Source organism: Protopterus annectens, chromosome 4.part0 (assembly GCF_019279795.1).
Source record: "Protopterus annectens isolate FY-2018-M chromosome 4.part0, PAN1.0, whole genome shotgun sequence".
NCBI classification, from domain to species: domain Eukaryota; kingdom Metazoa; phylum Chordata; order Ceratodontiformes; family Protopteridae; genus Protopterus; species Protopterus annectens.
In genome coordinates this window covers 683824556-683851457 of record NC_056733.1, presented here as the reverse complement: position 1 = coordinate 683851457, position 26902 = coordinate 683824556, and the positions used below count along the sequence as shown (strand labels likewise).

The 26902-nt window shown below is 39.1% G+C and overlaps 1 protein-coding gene across 1 annotated transcript in view; it reads right to left on the bottom strand.

Annotated features, from left to right (window-relative positions):
• The window catches only part of P2RX7 (purinergic receptor P2X 7), a 414468-nt gene that overhangs the window by 92324 nt on the left and 295242 nt on the right, over positions 1–26902 (bottom strand). The window contains exons 8-9 of the mRNA XM_044068649.1: positions 13157–13293; positions 8360–8453 (exon numbers count right to left, since the gene is read on the bottom strand). Of these exons, the coding sequence (XP_043924584.1) occupies positions 8360–8453; positions 13157–13293 (231 nt within the window). The remainder of the gene's footprint in view (positions 1–8359; positions 8454–13156; positions 13294–26902) is intronic.

Genomic DNA, 26902 nt, shown 5'->3' with positions numbered 1-26902 from the left:
TTCCAGACGCAAGTTGTGAGAACCAGTTGTGGGCCGGATGGGTTGAATCAGCAAGTATTTTATATGTTCTCTTTCTTGCTCTTGTAAAGAAACACTCCTGAATAGAAGACAGGCTTGTGCCCAAGATTTTCTCAGCCACCCTCACCACCCTCTGTAGTCTCTTCTTCTCAGTAACTGTGCAGTTGCTGAACCATGCTATGAAATTGCTAGTGAGGATGCTCTTGATAGCTCACCTGTAAAAAAGTGGTAAGAGCAGACAGTGGGAGCCTGGCCTTTTTGAGCTTCCTCAGGAGGTGAAGCCTCTATTGAGCCTTCTTGACTATATGGTTGTTATTAACATTCCAGGAGAGGTCATCTGAGATGTGAAGGCCCAGGAACTTGGTTATTTTGACTTTACTACCTCCCCTTTATTAGTGAGTGGTTGGTGAACTGTTGCCTTTCTCCTGAAGTTCATAATCATTTCTTTGGTCTTATTAATATTCAAGTCCAGATTGTTCCTGTCACACCAGGCAATCAAAATATTCACCTCATCCCTGTAGTTATGTTCATTCCCACCACTAATAAGACCCATGACTGTGGTGTCATCAGCGAATTTTATAATATGGTTTGACTTATGTTTTGCAGTGCAGTCAAGGGTGAGGATGGTGAAGAGCAAGGGGCTGAGCACACAACCTTAGCGAACACCAGTATTCAGGACTATGCATTGAGAGGTGCTGTTTCCAGTGCATGTCCACTGGGGTCTACCAATCAGAACTTCAAGAGTCCAGTAATATAGGTGGTTGTTTGTCCTGAGTTTCTCAAGCTTATCCACCAGTTGCATCAATATCACAATGTTGAACGCAGAACTGAAGTTGATGTACAGCATCCTTACATAGTTGTTCCTCCCTATTAGGTGTTTTAATGCAAGGTGTAGTGTGACTGATATAGCATCTGCATCAATCTATTTGCCTGGTATGCAAACTGGAGTGAATTGAAGGACTTAGGCAGACTTGCAGATAAATGTTTCTTCACAATCCTCTCAAAGCACTTCATGACGTTTGAGGTTAAGGTGACCGGTCTGAAGTCATTAGGCAGGTAGGGCTGGGTTTCTGTGGAAGTGGGACAATACTTGTTTCCTTGAAACACGAGGGAACTTTCTCCATAGCAAGGGATGAATTGAAGATATCTGTCAGTACCAGACACAACTGATCAGCACACCCCTTCAACACCTTGCCAGATATGTTGTCTGGTCCAGCAACCTTCTTAGGATTCACCTTCTTAAGCTGAAGTCTCACCTCCTTGGAATTTAAGGTGAGCACTGTCTCCTATTTGTCAATGTTTGTTTTAGAAGGTACGGTGGTGTTCTTCTCTTCAAATCTGTCAAAGAAGGAGTTCAATTCATTTAGGAATTCCAAACTGTCATCACATTGGGTGATTTTGACATATTCTGTGAGCTGCTGTATCCCTTGCCATAGACTTCTCGTGTCCCTCATGTTTTGGAAGCAGATCTGAATTTTCCTTCCATACTCCCTCTTTGCCTGATTGATGCCCTTTTTCAGATTTGACCTGGCCACCTTTAATTTTTCTTTGTCATTTGCCTTGAACACTGTGTTTCTTTCCCTCAGTAGCTCACAGACATTCCTAGTGAGCCAGGGCTTTTGATTAGCTCTTACAGTGATAGTGTTCATGGTAGTTACATCCTCCATGCATTTATTTATGTAGGCAAGAACTGATTCAGTATAGATGTCTATGTCTAAGACAGATAGGGCATCTGAAAGATGTTCCTATCCAAAATTGTTCACTATTCCTTACAGATATTTAAGAGGGAAGCTTTTATTTGCTTATAAGATATTCAGGAGTGAAAAGTTACAAGCAATGTTCAATCTGAGAATCAATGATAGCAGTCAAACTCATAAACAAAAATTGTATGTTTAAATTTAAGTCTTACAATTCTACACTAAGAGCTTCATGCATTACATAGATATGGATTGAGCCTTATCTGTTTGACACACAGATATCTGAAGCAGCATTTTTGGATAGCCTTAGGGCCTAAACACTGTGATAGCTTACGAACTTATGAAGAAACTTCTGCAAAGAAACACTTTATTCACAGAAGAAGCGCAAAGTTTAGTAGGAAAAACATTCAGTAAATAGTTGCAGTAAATATTACTATGACAATAAGCAGCAAAACTCCTCTGGAAACTAAGTGCAACCAAGAAAGAAAGCAGCTGAAAATGTAATGTCATATATGATCCACTTTATTCAAAAAGAAAATGACTGGAAAGTTTAGCGTGTTACACAAAAAATATAAATGCTTTTGTCCCACCTTACTCTCTGTAGAACTTCATCAGAACTAAAATTCCTTCAGGCACACTCCTATTTATACAATTAGTTAGATAACCGAGTAGTTCACATGATCTTACTTTTGTCCAAGTAAATTTTTTTTCATAAAAATTTAAAGAAGTAAACTATCAATGGAGTAAGGTAGGACAAAAGCCTTTATGTTTTTTGTACAATTCACTAAACTTTTCAGTTGTTTTCTGTTTGAATAAAGTGGAGTGTTTATGACATTACATTTTCAGCTGCTTTCTTCCTTGGCTTTGCTTGGTTTCCAGAGGAGTTTTACTGCTTGGTTCTTGACTTTTTTGGCTTCTGGATCCTGCTTTACTATGACAGTACCAGGAAGGGACATAGTACATAATGTTTCATGTGACAGGTAACTGAGAAGTAACTGTCACTCTTTTGATATGGAATGAAATTTGGGCACTTTTCCATTAAACCCCTACCACGCGTTTTTGGTCCCACATAGGTGTGCCTGTTTACATATATCCAGAAGTAAGGCCAAATGGAAAATAATATATATAAGCTTAGAAATGTGCTAGATTAATGGGCAGAGACTTCAAACATCAGTGATTAGCCCAGTCTGAACAGCTGAGAAGCATGATCTCAAAATGCCAGAAATATAGCATTTTATCACCAAAAATCAGAAACGTACTTTATAAGGCAGTGCATCTGAAAAATACAAAGTAGGACTACTAAGGTCGGAAGATAAGATACATTTTTCAGGGATAATTACTTTTTTCTACAAACCATATAATGTAAACAAGCCTTTACAAAGATCGCACTGAGGATAGGGTTGCCACGCATGATATTGAAGTTACACACGCACACATACATGCACACAAACTATGTTAAACTTTAACTTCAGAAACTTTAAAACAATATATAGATTTTTTTTTCTTTTAGAATGAAGAAAAATGAAATGTTAAACTATAAGTATCTGCATTATTTTTCTTATAAAGAATAAGGTTAAGAGTTAGAAAATACTTCATTAAGTGTTATCCTGTAAAAATAGCATCATTTTTCTTACCGTAATTGATGCACAATAAAAACAGAGCCAGAAAATACTTCATCATAGGCTTTTAACCTGTGTGGTTTGTTCTCGCTTAGGGTATCAGTGATGTATTAAACACACACACAAAACAAAAGAAATTCCTTCTTCCTTCCCTTTATATTCTTGTCTGCTCCTCCTTAACCAGACAACATACCCTTACAGGTACTGAGGTTTTGATTTCTATACCTTGCTTTCCCAATTATCTGCACTGCCGTCATTCTTAATTTTTCTATTTATCAATTTTAAGGACCGTGGTCTGGCCTGTGATATCCAAAGTGCAAACATTACACTTGTGTATTGGAATTGAGTTTGCTGTAACTCTGGTCTGGTATAATTTGCAGCATGCCTGAAAAGGAAAGGAAAATTACATATAAAATAAGACATTCTTTAACAAGTTAGTACTATGCCTTTGTAGCACTCAAATATTCTAGTGTGTGTTAGAAGTTAAATTTGTATAGTCATACCTCTCAACTTCTAAGTGCAAGAAATGGACAAAACTAAAAATATCCAGAGAATAAAGGCCTCAAATTAGGGACAATTTATTAAGACTGCTCAAATAAACACGTGGATATCTGATGGGATTCATCAGTTCATCTAAAGAAATTGTTAAGCGAACATCTTTAACAACTTGTGAGCTTTGTTGGTGGTGCTTGTGGTTGTTGTGACCTGTTCTATATATGAAGCTTTAGGTTAAGGTGATGAAGGGTTGATAGATACTAACTAGCAACCTCAAGCTTGGAGATAATTTGGCCTCGGATAAACGGAGGGAGGGGGTGTAGATCGTAAACAATACACCCAAGACTCGTTTGTGTGTAAACATTTTTTTGGGATATATGTAAACAGACACACCTATGTGTCACCGAAAACGCGTGGTAAGGGTTTAACAGAAAAGTACTGAAATTTGTCCAGTTAAAACAGCACACATTTCAGAAATAAGTTTTGATTTATTACTGTTAAAGTTCAATTTAAATTAATGAATGAGTTTGAACACGACTGATACTAAAATTCACTCGGTGAAATCATTCACCTTTTTTATTTTATGCTTGAAATATTTTGTGTGAGAGATATCCATGCTTTGGAATGTAGTGAAGGGAAATTTTATAATAATTTTACATAGAAAGGCAGTCAGCAAATGAACTGAGAAAGAGCAGAACTATCACTATCACAGAGCGATAAAGATAGTACTATGGTAATTATGTTCAAAGATTACTACAGCAACGCCACAGATAATTTCTAGTCAGATTGAACTGTTTATTACAAAATTGTATGATCTTAACAGACATGGATTTAAATAACATTTTTTTATTTATTACGTGGTAGCATAGAAATATCTTCCACTTGTGTCATTTTTAGCAAACTGGAAAGCTAAAGTGTTGATTGGAAAATAAATCATTTAAGCAGTTTTGGTCCATCATGAATATTAATGTGTTGCTTGACTTTTACCTTCCATCGCACCTCTTTAAGTGTACCTTTTTTGGATTTTACAGTTTTTACAACTTGAATAATAAGTACAACATCAATAGAAAATGTGATTGTTACAAGCCCAAACACAATTTAATTGAATATCTCTGAATGCTAGCTTTACTGGGTTAGCTTCTGAGGAAGTCCAAAAAGTTTTATTTACTGGCAACATGCTTCTCTTGGCTTTTCTAGCATGACACTGCTTCATTTTATTTTATTACTCTATGCTGAATAATTTGCCATTACAGTTTCCTAGTAACACCTACAGTTCTAGAGATATGAACATTTGTTTAAACTGTGAGGCAGTAACTTTATTTTTAACCAAGGACAATTAAAGACAATTAAGGCAACTCAGGACTAACATGGCTAGGCTTGTAAGGATTCTAGGGCCGCTTGCCTAATAACCTCCTATGAACCTGTAAGATTCAGGCCACACTCACTGAGAGATAGAGCACAAACTCAAAAGATTTCCATCGGAGGGCATGAGTTAAGAACATGTCTATTTTTTACCACAAATGGAATGGTGAAATGTGCAATACGTTACTTTATTTAGGATCTAAATGTCAGAATATATTTATTATATGTACATGCCACCCCTTGACTTTAATGAAGGATTCTCATTAATTCTTATTCTGAAATGTAAACCACTCCATCTTTGTAACTGAATTCTTTCAGGAAAAGTCATTGGTGTTATTTACTATTTTTTTATTCTTTTCTTTGAATGGAAATTGAGAATTTGTTAGTTTAATTGGTGTAGACAATATTGTAAATAGTTGTTTTTTTTATTTACTGTTTCTTTTGGTTGATAATATAATACTTCACTGTTCTGAAAAAATGTAATAAAAACATTCTAAAAAAGAAAATTCATTGGTGGTTTTAAAAGGTAATACAGTTTTATTGAGTTTGATAAAATGCAGTGAACCAGCTGCTTTCTACATTTGAAAAAAGATTTATAATTGCTACATTGTGTAAAATGTATGTTTGGTGGTAATAAAAAAGTTGATTTGATTTATTAGTTTTCATTGTTATGTGTTATCCTTTGAACACCCATGAAGCTGAGTTCTTCTTTCTTTTTTTGAATGAGGGAAGAATACGTAGAAATTATTTGTGTGGGAGATAGGAATTAAAGTTGTTGAGGTGATAAAGGAAGAGGAGGCTATACAACCTGAGGAAAGAGAGTGGTTTAGTATTTTTAGTATGCTAGCCTAATAACTATTGGAGGATAAGGGTCCGGGAGGGATATGTATGCATGAGAAAGAACTGATAAAGGGGTATATGGTTTAGGATAGGAATTCTGTAGATGAGGAAGGCAAAAATGAAGTTATCTGTGTATTTGACAGACACATTATGCATTTCTTTTAGGATCTGGAAGCAATGCTTCATTTTTGATGCTTGTAGTATGACCGATGCAACGCATGACCACTGCAGCTTTTGTTTAGTGGTGTTTGAAGTATGTTTTTTTAGTGCCTGCTTGGATGAGTAATGAGAGGCCATATTCCAGAATAGGTCTGAAGGTGCATTCATCAAGAGTTATGCAGGGCTCTTTGGTGAGGAATCCAGTTTTACAGTAACAGCCCTTTAGCATAGTACAGATTTTTCTCTAAACATGTTCATTGTGGATATTAAAGGATAATTAAGTGTCAAAATGTACAAACTTAGTCTTACTAACACTCATAATTATTTTCTTATCACTGAGCCAAGAGGATCTGGATGACTAGATCCCTCACTAGTGTTTCTATAATAACATCTGCAGATGGGTCAGATGTCATGACACCATGTCACTTGCATTTTTTTAAATTACATCTGTAGATGGGTCAGATGTCATAACACCATGTCACTTGCATTTTCCTAAATTACATCTGCAGATGGGTCAGATGTCATGACACCATGTCACCGGCATTTTCCTAAATTACATCTGCAGATGGGTCAGATATCATGACAACATGTCACTTGCAGTTTCTTAAATTACATCTGCAGATGGGTCAGATGTCATGACACCACGTCACTTGCATTTTCCTAAATTACATCTGCAGATGGGTCAGATGTCATGACACCACGTCACTTGCATTTTCCTAAATTATATCTGCAGATGGGTCAGATGTCATGACACCATGTCACCAGCATTTTCCTAAATTACATCTGCAGATGGGTCAGATGTCATGACACCATGTCACCGGCATTTTCTTAAATTACATCTGCAGATGGGCCAGATGTCATGACACCATGTCAGTGGCATTTTCCTAAATTACATCTGCAGATGGGTCAGATGTCATGACACCATGTCACTTGCATTTTCCTAAATTACATCTGCAGATGGGTCAGATGTCATGACACCACGTCACTTGCATTTTCCTAAATTATATCTGCAGATGGGTCAGATGTCATGACACCATGTCACCAGCATTTTCCTAAATTACATCTGCAGATGGGTCAGATGTCATGACACCATGTCACCGGCATTTTCCTAAATTACATCTGCAGATGGGTCAGATGTCATGACACCATGTCACTTGCGTTTTCCTAAATTACATCTGCAGATGGGTCAGATGTCATGACACCATGTCACCGGCATTTTCTTAAATTACATCTGCAGATGGGCCAGATGTCATGACACCATGTCAGTGGCATTTTCCTAAATTACATCTGCAGATGGGCCAGATGTCATGACACCATGTCACTGGCATACTAGAATTTTTTTTTCACTGTATAAAATCTAGGTCTCTGTTTACTCGGTCAAGTATATACCTCAGTGGTATCATCTATGAAGTATAAAGAAGATGGATATGATTTTGCTTATGTAAACACATAGGAGGTTGTTTTTCCAAGCTGTTGATAAACTAGCAAAGGCTACATGTACCAGTTCCGTGAGCATGTAGCTCCTTAGGAAACAAATTGAAAACCTTACTGATGTCCATTAATATGGCTCCAGTACAAATTCTACTATTCACAGAGGTATAGATAGAACCTGAGAAGAATAATATATTCATTAAGCTGTTATGATCTTATCTAAACCCATGCATGATAAAAGAAGCAAAGTGATTTGAAGAAAGCAGAGGGGTGGGAGGCTATGAACTTTTCCAGTAGGTTGTTTAGGGTAAGAAACATGCTGACAGAATAAACAAATTGGGTTGGGTGGATGGCCTAATGGTTAAGGTGTTTGCCTTATAAACACAAGGTGCAGGGTTTGAGTCTCATAAGGAATAATTGTCTGGGTTTAAAATGGCTCGCAAGGGCAGTTAGCCTAATACAAATCTATGAACCTTCTAGAATCTTCTCAACACTAGAAATAGTGCCCCAGCTGATATTTTGACAACTGGAGTAATCAGACAAGTTTTTAAAACACCTAGAGAAAGAGTATTACTGATTTGTTTGAGGGGTATGGGTATGAGGGTGTCACATACCTTAAGGCATTTTTGATAGAGACTATCAGTGCCAGGATAAATGTATGAGGAGTTGTATCTGACAAGCACAAATGTCATCAAATACAGTAAAATTACTATGCAATACCTGGGTAAATGTACTTACTTTTCCAGAGACCAGGACATCAAATCGTATTCCATAGGCTTTAATTAATGTCCTTTCTTCTGTTCCATTGGGAAATTTGTAGTACCTTGCAAATCTAGAAGATAGTTAATGGCATAGTAAATGTTTAAGAACAGCATAAAAAAGCATACAGGGCAAACAAAGAATGGCAGAAATTGAAACAAAGAAAGTGCCTGTACATAAGAGCTGTTTGGGCCCACCAGTTAGATAACAGATACCCCATGGATAATATACCATCATTTTCTAAATGGTTTCAACTTACTTTACCTCATCTCTAATACAGTCTTATGTCTTCTGCATGCTTCTTTGACATACTCTACCATTGCTTAACCCATCAATTATGTGGGATATTTTTCCTTGTATGTGAAATTCTTTTCTGTGAAAAAATATTTCCATACATTTTAGTCAGTTATTCCTTTCTTTGCTGATCGCTGAAAATATGCCTGCTTATGCTCCTTTCTCTTAAATATGCTATATTTCTGCAATTTACTTATTCCTGTAAGACATTTGAAAGTCTCAATAGTTAAAAAGAACAGAGCCAAATAGTGCCAACAAAACTAATAAGCAAAATCCTAGGCACTGTAGGAATGAGCCAGAGACGACTTGACAAAATATAAGCAGCCATTAATCCAATAATTAACACCCTGAACACACTTCTCACTGCATTTTCATTTTATTTTAACAGACTTCATCAGATACAATAAAAAATCAAAAGTACCAACTTTATATCCCCTACAAAATTCCCTTAGCCAATCGTAAAACATTTTCAATTACTTCACATCAGATGACCCAAATCTTAGTAATAGCAATCGAAATGAACAGTTTTCAAAGACTTTTTGTAAAGTAATACACTTGTATATTAACACTGTATTGTACTTGAATAACCCTAAAAAATACATATAAAAATACAGTCTTATAAAAACATGTTTAAAGCAATTATATCTAATAAAACATCATAAATACACCTTCAGAAACAAAACTCATCAAGTTTGACGCTCCATCTAGTGGCGTTCTTCAGAACTGTATAGATGATTTGGGTCATCTGATGTGAAGTAATTGAAAATGTTTTACGATTGGTTAAGCAAACTTTATAGGGGATATAAAGCTGGTACATTTGAGTTTTTATTGTATCTGATGAAGTCCGTTAAAACAAGACGAAAACACAGTGAGAAGTGTGTTCAGGGTGTTAATTACAGGACTAAAGGCTGCTTATATTTGAAAGTCTTAGTCATCTGTCTCCTCAAAAGTAGTACTTTTTGTTGTCAGATATTTTGATGAAATGTCTGATGCATTTAAATTACTCAGTTTCCTAGAAGTATGATTTTGTAGGGAGAAGGAACATAAAAATATTGGTCTCTGTCATAACATTCCTGATTTTGTAGAAAACTAAGGAGAAATAATCCTTCATACTCTGGATGTCCACAGGGAGCATAGATACTCCACAGACAAAACTCATCTTCAGGAAAGCAAATCAGGTGCATATCTCCTATGAAGGTAAAAATAAAGGACAACCAGTGTCAAAACAGACAGTTTTGAGATGGTTGTATCATGTTATTTCCTTCTGTTATTTGGCAACATGGATAGCCACTTTCAGGCAAGACTGGGGCTCATTTCTCCAGTACGTTAGCTTCTTTTGTGTTTTTTTTTTTTTTTTTTTTTTACAGTGGATTCTTGATATATTCTACAGGAAACAATTTGTTCCTCAGTACATACTTTTACAAAGCACTATAAACTGGATTCATCTTCCAGGTGCAGAACACGCTTTGTATATACATTCAAAAGCATTTATAGTTTGGAAATTGTATGTTAATACAAGTTTTGTTATTTGAAACTATTTCAGTGAGTAATGGCATTAAATAAAAGGTTTTCCTAATTTGAAGACTTAATTCTTCATTATTTCTGGCTTTGTCCATATTTCTGTAAGAAAAAGTTAGGAGGCATGGTGGCCATAACATCAGCATAGCTTCTGGGAGTATTTATTTGTTTATTTATTTATTTTGTGATTTTCTATTTTAGTTAAATGACCAGTTTCAAACCCTTTCCACACAAAATATATACACTTAGTTAATAAGATATGATCTTGCATATCATTTAATTTTGGATCCATGATTTACAAATACGGACATGACAATTCACAAAGTTGCTGAGATGTGACAAGTGACAGTAATCAACATTTTTGGTAAATAGGACTTTGTTGGCAATATCCATTAGCACATGTTGAACAACGGTAAAATAAATAAAAAAAAATCTCAAGTGAATGAAGAAAAAATATACTTTTACTTGCTGATAACTGACAGCTTAATGCTACAAAGATCATCCACGAAGTGCTACTACGATGTTTTTGAGAACTTGCCTTGTCTTTTCTACTATGTGATTCTATGCAGACATCCTATGACTAAAACTTTCATTCTCCAAAAAATTTCTGTGACTCACCTAAGTAATACTTGTTAAATAGTGGGTGTGTTTTTTCAAATAATGCACCACAACTGCCTTAAATAAGTGTGCAACTGCAAAGTTTCCTTTGCTTTTTGTTTCTATTGTTTATACAGTTTGCCATTTGTATGTTATACTTTCTACATATTATTATAGTGTTTCAACAATTATGATATGATCTTTCTTCCTGGGGTCTGTCTGGTGACTGAAAAGAGTCCAAGTACCAGTTAATTCACCCAGTTTTCAAATAAATAAAATAAATAAATAAATAAGATGGCTTGATGTGACGATGTGAGGTATTGCCAGCTACACCAGTAGAAGTAGGGCAGGAGATGTATAACATATGCAAGTACAACTAGCTGGAATTTAGTAAAGAATTGTATGTTATTCGAATATCAAACTGATTTGTACAGATGCTTGTGCTGAAAATGTCAATGGGTCCTGACTGTATTGTAACTGAATTAAATATATATATATATGTGTGTGTGTGTGTGTGTGTGTGTGTGTGTGTGTGTGTGTGTGTGTGTGTGTGTGTGTGTGTGTGTGTGTGTGTGTGTGTGTGTGTGTGTGTGTGTGTGTGTGTGTGTGTGTGTGTGTGTGTGTTAGCAGAGGATACTGGAACAGAAGAGGTTAAGCTCAGCTCCAGATAATTTTGGAAAATAGTCAGAAATTAAATTACTGGGCCTGGGCCATAGATGTTATCTCAGAGTTTTGAATGAAGTCAGAGATGCAGTGTCTGTAAGAAGCATGGTTTGTTAGTCTCCATAGGAGGACTAGAAGTTTTCTGACTTCCATAAGCTGCACCTGATCTGAGCAATGCCCTTGTGTGTGTATCATTGACATGTAGATGCTAAATCCTGGCAGTTTCTAGCAATGGAGGGGTTGCATGGGATCAAGAAGTTACATGCCCAGATGTATGTGATGTCATTCTGTACAGAAATAATGTTTTAATATTAGGTGTGACAGAAGTCTCAGGGTCTGTTTCTTGGAAGATGACATAGAAGGATTCCTCACCTATTTCATCTTGCCTTGCTCTATTAAGTAGAAACAGTAATTCTCTAGATCAGTCAGGAAAATATAGTGAGAATAGTTAAGTATTGTTTTTCTGTAACTGTGTGAATCTTTTCCAGCTGTGTTATTTTGTAATATTTCCTGTGACTGATACTCTGTTTTTTACAGTAAAAAGATATTTCATATTTTCACATTCTTTTATTTATTATTAAATATATTTAACTTTTTCTTTGAGGCTGGTCCTTTAGAGAATATTTTAACCTTTGAGAGTACTTATATCTATTGCTGAAACTGTGGCCACTCCTGAAGCCTGGTTGTTTGGTTAAAATTACCACTTGAATTAATATTAATTTCATTCAGTATAATTGGGAATGCTTGTAAGAGCCTTAGGTAGCTGGCCCTGTAGTGTCTGGTGGCAGTGATAACTACCTTATAGTCTGGGCAGAAGGGGACACAGCAGGTAAATCTGTGCCAGCCTTGTGCAGATGTGCATGTGTGTGTGTGTGTGTGTGTGTGTGTGTGTGTGTGTGTGTGTGTGTGTGTGTAAATCAAATCTCACAGAGTGTGTGTGTGTGTGTGTGTGTGTGTGTGTGTGTGTGTGTGTGTGTGTGTGTGTGTGTGTGTGTGTGTATGTGTGTGTGTGTTAGCTACTTGGAGCAGGGACACAAAGCACTGATTTCACAGAGACAGTGCTGGAGGACTTGGCTTGGACACTCAGCTGAGGACTTAACCCTATAGCTGGGCTAGTGGGGGGCCTTACTGGGGCCCTGGAGGGAGACAAATATAAAGAAGTCCATACCCCGGGCTGACTATTTTCCCTGAGTGCTCTTAAGGGAAACTGTGCTTGATGCAGAGAGGTCTGCATCTGGAAATACTGTGTATCCATTTCAATTCCAAGTGAATGTCCCTCTGCAGTGTCAGTGGTGAGGGTTCAGGCTCCATGATTACTGGCCCAGAGTGGCTTTATCATATTGTAATCAATCCACAGTGACAAGGGTCAGAAAACAACAATAATAACTAGGTTAATGCAAATCTCTTAGAATAATGGCAAACAGTATTTTTACAATCTGTAAGTAAAGATTGGTTAACGTGTAGTGTACCCCATCTCACTAGTTTGGGCAACAGCTGTTTGAAAAATAGATCATCAGGCCAGTAAAAAGATGAAATGATCACAGAGACAGATTTTCTTTAATCCAAAATGTTTAGTTAGATGCAAGTCTCACCACTGCAACAGCAACTTTTCTGACACAAAATCAAGCAAAGCTAACTTTTAAGTAGTACATTCACATTCTTTTTATGTTTACCATCCATGTGGAGCTGTAAGTATAATTTTACCTAAAATTGTATCCAGGTGACAAGGTTTCATTGACATTTCTGTTATCCAAACGATGAAATGAGTACTTAGGTTCACACTTGTGGTTCCATTTATCAAGGTTGCAGTCCCAGTTAATTTGTATTGCCATGACACCACCCTAAATAATAGAACAGGCACTAAATATTATTATGTTTCATAACTTTAACAGCAGTTGTGCAGATAGATACACAGGAAAGGTTCTGACATGGGTAATAATTTTTGTGAAGTGGCAGGAATTGTATATGCGAAATAGACATATTATTAAAATGCATTTCTGGTGCAATTATCATCTGACAACCAGAGTAAATTATTCAGATTTACTTCATAGAGACAAATACCATGTGAAGAGGATCAGCATATAGTGCACTCTCTAAGCCAGCAGGAAGTACTGTTAGGTTAGTATGAAGTACTGTTCTGGTTTTGTACTTCCCATAATGTTTTACAGCATTTCACAAAATGACAATAAATGTGCATTTTCTTCTTAATTTCATAGATTCTGTGTCAGCTTGACTGTTTCATTCTTGATAGGATTGTTCATACTTCCATGGTGTGAGACAGTTTTAAGCAAGCCAGTAAAGTGACTAAATAACATTACTGGAAACATGAACTGCAGAAATGTAAAATAGTTAGCTAAACTCATATAGACTGCTCAGTGATGACGTGCACTTTAAGATATCTTTCTAAAGAATGGTGATGACATCCAGAATGCTTTATATTTACATAAAGGATGCATCCATGCAGTCTTTAAATGTGACACTTATGAACTGAAATAAAATCAGAATTCAGTATGTAATTCAGAGTAACAAGTTGTTGTTACACTAAGGGAGAAATAGTGTAGTGTGCAAGGTGTGCAAATGACCTCATGATGTCATACAAATGACAGCTTCATACAAATGACTACTGGCATATATGCAAATGAAAAACAGCAACATGGAGGAGGAGGGATCCAGACACGTATAAAATCTGCACTATGTGTTGTAGCATTTCATATATTCTGAATGCCAGAAACCATTTGTATTCAGGAAACAGACTTATATTAATATACTAGTGATAGCAGCAGCTACCTGTCAGTTTAAGAGCCAATGCCCAAAACATTGCATATCTTCACCCCCCCCCCCCCCCCGTGTCACAGATGGGTCCAACAGTGCTTTACCTGCCATCACCTTAATGACTGGATCATTGTTAACTTCTGATGTGTGTAAAGGGAAACTGCATGAGAATTATTAGATGTGTCATCCACACAAGGAATCAAGTGGGATGCAGGAACTGCTCACCCCTCCGGACATGAAGGTATGTGTAGCATTAACTATCCTTATTATAGAGAACTTTCAGTATATGACAAGGGACATACAAGGAATTTTGCAAGTATCAACCTCGCAGATCACATACCAGTTTTGTAGATTGATGCTGCAACATGTGGAGAAATATATACAGATTTCAAGGACAGCAGAGGAGACAACTAGTGATATGCTGCATATTGCAACACTGTTCATTTCTCTGTGGTACTGGGAGGTTTTGATTGCCCATGCTCTATGTGATGTCCAGTACATTAACAGCAGGGCTTCCACTCTATCAGATGTCACATGGTATGCAATGCATGTACAGAGCATGATATACAGTGTGCCTGTATGCATCACAGGCAGTTCCCAAGGCTCTGCTATCTTGCATGCAGATTGCTAAATACATTGACCAATGAATGCAGTTCCAGGTCATACAGTTTGTGTGGTTCTACATTGCAGGTGAAGCTGGATATGCAATGAAACCATAGATTATGATGACCCCCCCCCCCATCAAGACCCCAGCCCATGGCTGAGATGACTTACAACATCTCACATTTGGAGGCACAGAACAACATGTTATTGAACTCCTAAAGGGATGTTCTGCTGATCTGGCAGTGCACTGCAGTATGGTCCTGAGTTCTGCAGCTGAATATCCATGGCCTGCTTGCATCATTTTACATAATACGGTAATATAAAAGAAGATACAACAACATGGAATATTGTAGTACTACCTGAAAGCATCAATAGGAGTTGGATGCTCACTTAGAAGAGGAACATTCAGCAGTGGCACTCCATGCAAGACAGAGGCAGGCACAGTATATTGCAACACAGGCAGAGCGGTGGTATTTGGTCCACAACTATGGATGATGATACAGACAACAGAAAATAAAACTGATGCATGCATTATCATGCCCTGACTATGCAGTGCAGTACACTGACTAGCAATGATGTGCATCAAGGTTACCTTACCAACTCAGGCCAGCACATAGCACATTATTTGAAGGAACACTGTGTTCAGCAATGGTTACCTAACAGGCTTAGATATAATTAAGAAGCAATCAGACCTAACAGAATGTGCAAGTGGTATGGTTACTGCTATAGAGTAAGACGAGACTCACAGTTCTGTACATCCATGGGATCTGAATGAAGGTGGTTAAAACAGAGCATTACCTATTGGTTACAAGACAAAATGGTGTCCATAATACTAAAGGCTAAGTTCATTTTAGAATAAATGCAAATCAATGTTTCTGGCAGATAAAGCTAGATGAAGGAAGCACCAAGATATGTGCATTTAATATTCCACTAGAAAGGTAGAAATTCCTTTGATTTGAGTTTTAGTATTTAACCAGTACCAGAGGTATTCCCAATCTGTTACATGTGTCAGTCGAGGGCTTGGGAAATTTTATTTTTTTATTTATTTATTTAACATATGTTAACCAGGAAAGTCCAACTTGGAACAAAGCCAATTTTCAGCGGAGGCCCTGGGAGAAATGCTCCAGATACATATACTGTAGATGGGTGGCCTACATCTGTTTGAATGTAGATCCCTTGAAAATATACAGAATGAGGTAATCTCCCTAAATAATTAGCTTCTGGAATGTGTTTGCTTGGTGAAAGACTGAAGTAGTTTAGGCTAAGTTTTCTCCATTAAAGGTGTTTATTTTTCCTAACGTTTGTATGAACATGGCTGCTCCAGTGGTGTAGAGGGATATAACCCTGACTACAGCCCAGCCAACCCTGGTTCAATTAGGGGCTCAGGTGACTGATGGGGTGGCAGGGAAGGGATAGGCATGCCCACCAAAGGTGGGAGCATGCTTATTGATACTCTTCCTAAGGGAAGGCATGGTCCAAAGACAGGAGTTGCCCTCTCATGTAATTAATGAGCATGAGGATAGGGAAAGAGCATAGATGGGTCATAACCCCCCCACCTCTCTGGATGGAAGTACAGATGAGCTGAGCCCCCAGCACACCCTCAGAATCCATGAATGCCACCACTGAAAACAGACCAAGTCTGGTGGGACTGAAGAGCAGCAGGTAGGCCCACCATGGACATTGGGAACTGGTGGTCAGGCTGATAAACATGAGGTTCAAGGGGACAAAAAAAAAGTGTGTATGTATGTGAAGACAACATATATAAGTAAGGGGGTGGGGCAAATTCAGCCACATGGGTGTGCAGGGAGGGACTGCTCCCAAGTGATTTACACCAAATATGCAAATATGCAGGAAAAATGCCTTTGTGGTATCTGAATAGGAAGCCTGACTTTGAACACTAATTTTAGACATATCACTCATCTGTTATTGTGGGGTCAGACACAAAAAGAGCATGACAAGAGACTGCTAACAGCTGCAAACAAATACCACATAATTTCAAGTTAAGTAAGGACAATCATAAAAATAAAAGTGGTAAGTTTGAAATACATTGGTCATATTCAGGCACCAGTGGAAGTAAAGCCAGGTAAAGAAACATCGTAGCAATTGTATAAATACCAAAGCCATAAGGCAAGTACGCATTATAGGAGTTTCTAGGTATGTGGAAGTATTTGTCATATATCTGCTACAAGTGTTCATCTAAGAAAGCTATTAGAACAAGTAATACCCTGAGAATGGAACTATGAGCAGGCAACAAAGTTTTGAAATGCTCAGTAAACTAGTTACTAATGCATCACATCAAAATACCATAGTGTAGGTAAGCCAATTGTGTTGCAAACATGTGACAAAATGATGAAGGAACTTTGATCCTAGAAGAGAACAGACAAGTTGGGAGAAATGCTCCAGATACATATACTGTAGATGGGTGGCCTACATCTGTGCACTGACAAAAACATAATTATTAGGAATAATATACTGATGTGAAAAAAAAACATGTATGTGCCCATAGTAATAAAGCTCAAACAGACCATAAAGCCTTGCAAAGTATATTCATAAAGTCTTTGTACAAGGAATTCCTAACACTCCACAGGATGTTTGTTAATCCACAAAAGTATGATATAGGTTCATAGGTTCATACTAGGCTATCTGCCCTGGGGCAATTATAAGCCTAGCCCGATTCTGTATGGCTTACGCCACCCCTTGATTTGAGTATACTGTGCCCTTTTTAAGGTTTAGTTTACTGTGCCTCTGTCTAAGAGTGACACGGGAGTAATCCCTGGGACAAACCTACGATCCCCCATCCACTTATCGAAATTCTTCTTGAAGAGATTCAGTGAGGTGCTCTGCCTCACATGAACTGGAATTCTATTCCAGAGCGAAGGGAGCCTCTGGGTTATGAACCTGTCCCTCCAGCAAGTTCTATTTATTTCTATGCTGAGGTTCAAGTCCCTCGAGCGTGTGGCTCTCAGGGATTTAGATTTACTGAGGTGGAGCATGTCCATTAATTCAGGATTTGACATAGCTTTGTATGTCAGGCTTAGATCGCCTCGAAGTAGGCGGTATGCAACTGAGTAGAGCTGGAGTATTTTTAACCGAGCAGCATATGGCATCTGTTTGAGACCCTTGATCCTCTTGGTGAGATACTTTTGGGGTCTTTCTAATTGCTGCAGGTGTTGGGTAAGGTACATCCCAAAAGGGGCATTGTATTCTATGATGGGCCTGATGAGGGATGAATAAAGGGGCACGATTACCTCTCTTGATCTAGATGTGAAACCCTTCGTGATGAGGTGGGCTATGTAGAAGGTCTTTCTAAGCACTTTGGCAATGTGGTTTTCAAAGGAGAGATTGCTATCAACTTGGGTCCCCAGGTCCCTAATAACTTTCTCTGTACTTAATGGGTTTCCGCCTATGTGGTAATTTGTGGGCACATTGTTTTTGCCAAAGGGTATGACTATACATTTTTTGGCATTTAGCTTTAAACCATGGCACTGGCACCAGTTATCTGTCTCTGTGAGACCTTTTTGAAGGATGTCTGTGTCAGCTGGAGAGTTGATTATGGCGCCCAGTTTGCAGTCGTCTACGAACTTGGTGAGCTATAGTCCTCCCACGTTTGCCTGTACCTCGGAAAAGTATATACCGAACAAGAGTGGTCCCAGGACAGAACCCTGTGGGACACCACTTGTGACCGGTTTCGAGTCTGACATGGCTCCAGCAACTCTCACTCTGTGGGTTCTGTCTTTGAGCCAGTTTGCGACCCATCTTGTGACATAGGGGTTTATAGTTAAGCTGGATAGCTTATCTATGATGCTCGAGTGGGGTATTGTGTCAAATGCCTTTGCAAGGTCCAGATAGGCTGTGTGAACTACCTTCCCTTCATCTATGGCTTTGGTGACTGTTTCAAAGACGTCAACCAGGTTCAAAAGGCAGGATCTGCCCTTGACAAAGCCGAACTGGATAGGATCTAGTGTCTGTAGGTCCCCAATGTCTTTGTTTATGAGCTCCATGATGATCCTCTCCATAGACTTGCAGACTAAGCTAGTCAGGCTTATGGGGCGATAGTTTCTAGGGTCCATAGAGGCTCCACCTTTGTGGAGTGGGACCACTGTTGCTGTACGCCATTCTGTGGGCACATATCCTGTAGTGAGGCTGAGATTGTATAGCTGTTTTATTTGAGGGATTAGTTCCTCTTGTAGTTCATGTAGGATGCAACCTGGGACGCCATCTGGTCCCATGGAAGCAGTGTTTTTTGCTTTGGAGAGGGCAGCCTTCACTTGAGCATCTGAGATGTTTGGGAGGCAGCCCTCTGCCGGGATAGATACTTGCTCTTTTGGGGGGGGGTGGAGAAGTTTGCACTGAACCTGTCTGCCAGGATATTGGCGATGTCTGTGGGTTCAGTGTATTTTTTGCCGTTTAGAATCAACTCAGAACAAGTCTGGGAGTTGCAGCCCAGCTTTCTAACATAACTGAAAAAAGCCTTATGATTGTCTTTGGTGTCCTGTGCAATTTTTCTCTCGAAGCTGGCCTTGGAGGATTTTATGAAGGATCGTAATTTTTTGCTAGTACTGATCAGAGATGCCTTCCCTATTAGGGATTTTGCTCTATCATGTAGTAGCTTCCTCCTTCTGTTGTACAGTTTATTTATGGCAGGGGTCCACCAGACTGGACGCCTGCCTTTGGATGATTGGGTCTTGGTTTTGTTTGGGATAGCATGATCCATGCATTCCTGGAGATGTCCGTAGAATGCATTTATATAGGATTCTGCAGTTTGGGCTGTAGTTTCCACTAGCCCTGGGGCCTTGAAGGATTCCACTTCGGTTTTGAGAAGTGAGAAGTTCGCTTTTGAGAAGTTTTTCACTGTGGTTTTCTGGGCTGGAGGTGGGGTCGGGATGTGGACATCCAGTGAAATTAATTTATGGTCTGATCTTACCAATGAGGGATATACTTCTGGTGTGGAGCATAGATTCCCCATGTTGGTAATGATCAGGTCTAGTATGTTGTCCCCTCTTGTGGGAGTGGTGACTAGTTGTTCCATAGCATTTGAGTTTATAATTTCCAGGAATCTTTGGGCTAAGGTGCTGGGGCTTGAGTAGTGCTCCCAGTCAATGTTTGGGTAGTTGAAGTCGCCCAATATAATGGTGTTCGGAGAGATCTTCATGTTCTCCAATGTTTTCAGGAAAGCCAAATGGGATTCCTGACTTTGAGAGGGTGGTCTGTAGGATGCTATAAACTGAAAAGCAGTCTTTCCCACTGTTAGTTGCACATGGATGGTCTCTGATACTTCGTGCAATGCCAGTAACCTGGAGGTGTGGATATCCTTGATAAATATGAAAACTCCCCCTCCTTTTGTGGTTCGGTCCAGGTTTTGGGGCCGAAAAGCATGATATGAGGTATAGCCTGGTAGTGCTGGGGTGCTCTCTGGAGCCTTGAACCAGGTTTCTGTCACTGCACAGATATCGATGTACTCCATACTGTGGAGAGCTTCGAGTGCGTGCATCTTGAGGTTAAGACTTCTGGCATTTAGCAGCATTACCCTTAGTTTCTTGTTCCTTGTGATGTCTATGGGGGTGGGTTTGACTTTTGAGCCTTGCCTAAAAAAGGCACTATGGGGGTGGCAAGAGCCTTTGCCAATATCCGAAAGCCCAGTGGTGACAGGTGCAAGCCGTCCCTAGCGAAGCAACGTGGCTTGTTGAGCATGTCATCCCAGGCTGACAGACACTGGATCCCCTTTGAATGACACCAAAATTTTAGCCAATTGTTAAAATCGATCATTTTGTCTTTGTACTGTGGCATCATTCTAGGAGAGGGTAAGATGCTGCTCAAGGTCAGGGTCATACCAGCTTGGGCTACATGATCAGAGAGCTCCTCTATGTCTCTTTTCATGTAGTCCAGGGAGGTACGTCTCAGGTCATTCACACCAGCATGTACAATGACTGAGTCATATTTGTATTTGCTTTGGAGTGACCTGAGTGCTTGCGTTATGTGTCGGATCCGAGCACCCGACAGGAAGCTCACCGTGACCTTCTCTTTATTCAGCCTGGTGAGCGGGACGTCAGTGTGTCTGACAATAGAGTCACCTATAACAAGAGTATATATGAAAATGAATCTCAAGCCACGCAATGAAATGCATATAGCAGACATGCCAAATACAGCATATTTACTGGAAAAGATTTTTAGAGTAAGAATTAAAAATTCTTTGAGCAGACCTGCAATTTCAAGTGCAGAAGAAATGGAAAAATAATTCATGATATGTACTAACCCAATCACAGAAATGCAGTTATTGAAAGAAACCACAATGAAAGCCTGGCCTGAGATAAAAAAAAAAAAAAATCATCAGTAAAGGAAAAATATCCACTCTTTATTTTTTCTTTCAAAAAAGAATAAAATTATGCTCTGATCTAATGTTCAAAACTTCCAAGGTAATACTCCCAGTTAATTAGGAAGACAAAGGACTGCACCTGTCGCCCTTGGCATTCTGGATACTGGCTAAGGCTCTTGCCACCCCTATAGTGCCTTTTTTAGGCAAGGTTCAAATGACAAATTCACTACCGTAACAGGTACAAGCAAGCAAAATCTGAGGGTAATGCTATTCAATGCTAGAAGTCCAAACCTCAAAATGCACTCACTCAAGGCACTCCTTAAAATGGAGAACATCGATATCTATGCAGTGACAGAGACCTGGTTCAAAGCTCCAGAGAGCACCCCTGCATTACCAGGCTATAATTTATACCACACCTTTCGGCCACCTAACCCGGAATGAAGCACTAAAAGTGGAGGTGTGTCCATATTCATTAAGGATATCCGCACTTCCAGGCTAGTTGCACAGCATAATGCATCCGAGATTATCCAAATGCAACTAACTCTGGGCAAGACCGCAATCCAAACTGTAGCTTGCTACAGACCCCCCACCATGCCCCAGGATTCCCACTCCTCATTTCTTGATACACTGTTAAGTATTAGGGTACAACCCAACACCCTAATAATGGGTGATTTCAACTACCCCACCATTAACTGGGAAAACTACTCATGTACCAACTCTTTTGCTCAATGTTTTCTGGAATTCATAAATTCCAATGCCTTGGATCAACTTATTTACACCCCCCACCAGGGGCAGCAATATCCTCGACCTGGTCATTACCAACATGGGCAACCGGTGTTCCACACTAGAGGTCAATTCCTCATTGGTCAGATCCGACTACAAGCTAATCACCCTAGACATACACATCCCGCCCCCACCCCCAATTAGGGAAACCACCATAAAAAACTTCTCCAAAGCCAACTTCACACTTCTTAAGACAGAAGTGGCAAACTTCATGACACCCATGCAGATGGACAATAGAGGTACGACTGCTGAATCCTACACAAATGCACTTTATAAGCACTTACACGAGTGCATAGATCATGCTATCCCTAATAGAACCAAGATGCTATCTTCCAAAAAAAGGAAGCCAATCTGGTGGTCCTCTGCCATAAACAAACTCTACAACAGAAGAAAGAAACTGTTGCAAAAAAGAGTAAAATCCCATGACTGGAGGAACTCCCTGGTCAACCTCAGTAAGAAGCTGAGATCCCTCATAAAATCCTCCAAAGCTAGTTACGAAAACAAAATTGCCACTGACTCTAAAGACAACCACAAAGCCATTCTATAGCTATGTCAAGAATCACAATGGCAACACTCAGATCTGCTCTGAGTTACAGCATAATGGCACTAAATATACAGAACCAACTGATATTGCCAACATCCTGGCAGACAGGTTCAGTGCTAACTTTACCCCCCTCTCACCCCCTAGATGACCATCTCTATACCGGAAGAATGCAAAGTTCTAGTAATCACGGCTGCACAGGTAAAAAACACACTCTCCAAAGCCAAGAACACAGCATCCATGACAATATCCCAGGCTGTGTTCTACATGAACTACAGAATGAACTGGCACCCTACCTAAGTACCATGTTCATTCATAGCCTCACCTCAGACTTTGTGCCCACTGAATGGCACACCGTGATGGTTATCCCACTCCACAAAGTGGGAGCCATGATGGACCCCGGGAACTACCGCCCCATTAGCCTGACGAGTGTGGTCTGCAAGGCTATGGAACGTATCATCATGGAACTCATAAACAAAGACATTGGTAATCTTCAAACTCTGGACCCTACCCAGTTCGGATTTGCAAAAGGCAGATCATGTCTCCTAAACCTGATTGACTTCTTTGAAGCAGTCACCAAAGCCATAGATGAGGGTAAAGTGGTTCACACAGCTTATCTAGATCTCACAAAGGCTTTCGACACCATCCCTCACTCTGGAATTATAGATAAGCTGACTAAACTAGTTATAAATCCCTATGTCACAAGATAGGTTGCCAACTGTCTCATAGACAGAACCCACACTGTGAAAGTAGCAGACTCCAAATCTGACTTCAGACCAGTGACAAGTGGAGTACCACAGGGTTCAGTCCTGGGTCCTCTCCTGTTTGGTATCTACTTCACTGAAGTACAGGCTAACACAGAAGGTCTTTGGCTAACAAAGTTTGCAGATGACTGCAAACTAGGAGCCATAATCGAAACTCCTAACGATGTGGACATACTACAAAAGGGCCTCACTGAGACAGAAAACTGGTGTCAAAGCCATGGCCTGAAGCTTAATGCCAAAAAATGTATTGTTATCCCCTTTGGTAAAAACTCTGTACCCATGAACTACCACATAGCTGGCAGTCTACTTAACACCAAAAATGTGATAAGAGACCTTAGGACACAGGTGGACAGTAGTCTCTCCTTTGATAATCACATCGCCACAGTGGTCAAATGTCACAATGATGGGGGATGGGATGTGAATTTAATATGTGTATCAATAACACTTTGTTTTACAGCACAATAAACCACTCCCTTGCCTGATAAAAAGTATATATATATATTTAGAAAGCTTGTGAGGAAACTATTACTCTATTTTTGTTTTACTTGGATCGCTTGTCTGTGTACTTAATAAAGGATTTTCAACTGGAAACAGACTGCCTGCCTTGCTTGGATTACTTTCGAATACTTAGTAATTCTATACAGTTATATATTTTTTATTTTTTTTTACTTAAGATGAGTTTAAGTATGCTACTTCTACTACTTTTGTCTGATCTGATTAATATACAGTGATTAACTAGAGATATATGGACTGAAAATCTTCCACACAGAGAAGTTTCTTGCACTGTTTTATTTTTGGACCCACTACACATGTTTAGTGGGTTGTTTTAAGAGTTCTGGGATACCACGGAGATTACTTGTTTTTTTTTTTGAATGGTATACGTCCATACCCAGGACAACAATGCATACTTTATGCATGCTACTGAGGTAAGGTTTCACTTAGTGAGTTGTTTAGTGATTTTCTTAACTACATATTTTATATTTCAATATTTTCTGTTCCAGTAGTGTATATCCAGATCGTGAGACCATACTCCCTAGTGACCATTATATTAGTGTGGGTAATCAAGTGGATCCAAAGGCCACTGTCCCTGTCCATTATCACAGTTCCACTGATGGAACAGTGATGGAAAGTACGCATATCACTGTATCCATTTGTGTACCTTATATGATAGTGTCAATGTGACAGTTAGCCATTGTATATGAGAATAATTTAGAAAGGAGGAATGAGCTCAATATAATGTTATTGTCACTGTACATGGTTTTTTTTCTTTTGTCATGTGATAGTTGCAATGTTGTACTAATTTTTTTTTTTTTTGCTCAAGGGCAGGGGCATTTGTGTTCTAAATTAAATGGGGATACAAACTTTGTTTCCCCACCATATTTTCCATCTTTGATATAACTAATAATGGTTACTTACTAGCCTGGATACCTTGTCCAGTACTCTCATGTCACATTCCACACTTCATGATGTGCTGTATGGACTTCATATTATGAATCTACATCTCTGTTGTGAGACAACAACCTCATCCAAGGTTTTTCTGTTATAAGGCCAATTCTGTTGAACAGTTCATCTCCTACACAGCAGTTAGCAGCAAAGTTCCATGTTCAGCCTGGCTCTGTGGTGCACAGAGATGGAACCCTGACTGTGGTCCTAGTAACTAGGGTTTGATTAGCAGCCCTGGCAATGGAGGGGACAGGTATGGAGGAGGAGTAGTAAAGGGCATGGACTGCTGACCTCTCCTGAGGAGAGGGATGAGTTTGCATAGACTCAGGCAACACAAGGTTTCTCTGGTGGTGATCTGTGAACAATCATTTGAACTTCTGGGGGAGAGGCAGGGCTGTTTGGAGGGAGCACTTTTGCAGAAGTGAGGGATATGTCCTCTGTAGTCAGCCCAAATTACATCCCTGCCCAGCACTTTTGACTGGTGTATATGCCTATGAGTGAGATGAGAAAAAGAAGAAAAACTTTGAACTACCCCTGTTAGCTGCCTCAATAATGACCCATCTTGGCTAGCTCTTAGACAGTGATGGGAAGGAATGGGTCGATTGACTGAGAGAGCATATGATGAATGGTGGGCAGGGGGGACAGAAAGCCACAAAAAACTTCCATGTTTGTCCACCCCACAGTTATTAACTGCATTTATTTGTAATTCTTTTGCTAACTCTAATAATATTACCACTCCCACTCCCACTCCCACTGTTTCTATTTTGTAGGGCTCCCAGTCTTCTTGATTTTCTTGTTGCCTTCCTTTTAAACTTACTTCTTATCACCTCATCTGTTTACAGGAAGAGTACTGAAGTCTAGCCAATACAACAAATAAGCAAAAGGAATATCACATTAGTAAATCATATTAGTAAGTGCGCTGAATTATGATATGTGATCACTTGAGGCACTAATGGATTTCCAGAGGTGACATCAGCATTATGGAAGGAATACAGAAGGGACAAAGACACTGTGAAATGTTTTAGAAATCACGTTTTTCTTTAAAACATATAACCTCATCATATGTAGCACTATGCAGAGTTGCTGCTTCTGCATATTTGTATCACTGGTGTTGTATTGTCATGTGTTTTCCCAGGTCATTCTGAATATGATCTGACAAGATCATTACACCTGCATAATAATCAAACAATGAATAATATAAATTTACAAAATATCTCATTTATTAGTGTCTACCTTTCCGCCTCCTCTTCGCATAACATAGCAGTGCTGGCTTTACTGCCTGAGCACCTATATTGAGTACCCATAGTTCCCCAAAGAAACTTCTTAAATTAGAGAAAGTAAAGCTTTAGACTTGGCTGGATTATAGATTTATGAGGACATGCAGAAACACATAGTGCTCAGTACAACCTGATTCTAGCACAACTGCTTACAACACTTTGATGAAGTAATTTAAAGAATGCTATAATTATACATAGTATGCAGAAACAGTATTGCTGGATAATTATGTATGTAAATGTCACAGTCTGCAGGTATGGCTAATATGTCCTCTACCAATAAGCTGTTCACTAAGATCAAACTAGCATGGTAAGTGACATGTTTACTAAAAACGTCCAAAAACTAATAAGCACAAGACAAGATGAGTGTGCACCAGACTACTGATCGCTGTAAGCTTGCTTTACTCAGCTATTAAACCTTGTTGGACTTTGCAGTGTACGCTCGTCTTGTCTTGTGCCTATTAGCATGGTAAGTGATTCAAAGACAGGCTCTACTGCACTATTTTAAAGCAAAGCAATGAGGACTGCACACAGCAGTGTTACAGTGAACACACATTGTCTGTGGCAGCATAGTCAGTTTTCTCTACAGCAGGTATGTAGTGCGAGGATATTTATGTGTGTGTGTGTGTGTGTGTGTATGTGTGACTATCTGGGTATCTCTGAAACTGCACTGGAATGTGTGTTTATGTAGGTACATGTGCAAGAGTTTTCTATAGGTCAGTAGAAGAACACAATGCAGTTGTTCAATTCAAAGGCACACAAATGAGTCGCTGATCAGCTTTTGCTCCATGTGTCTCTTACACGTCTCTGAATCGCTATTAAGCTGCAAAGCACTAATAAACCACAACAGAGCAGTTTAGTAGGATTGCACAGAAAACCTTTTTGAATACTAAACCTATGTTTGCTGTCTGTCTGCCTAGCCTAACAATATCCTCAAAAGTCTTTCTCCTTCATGTT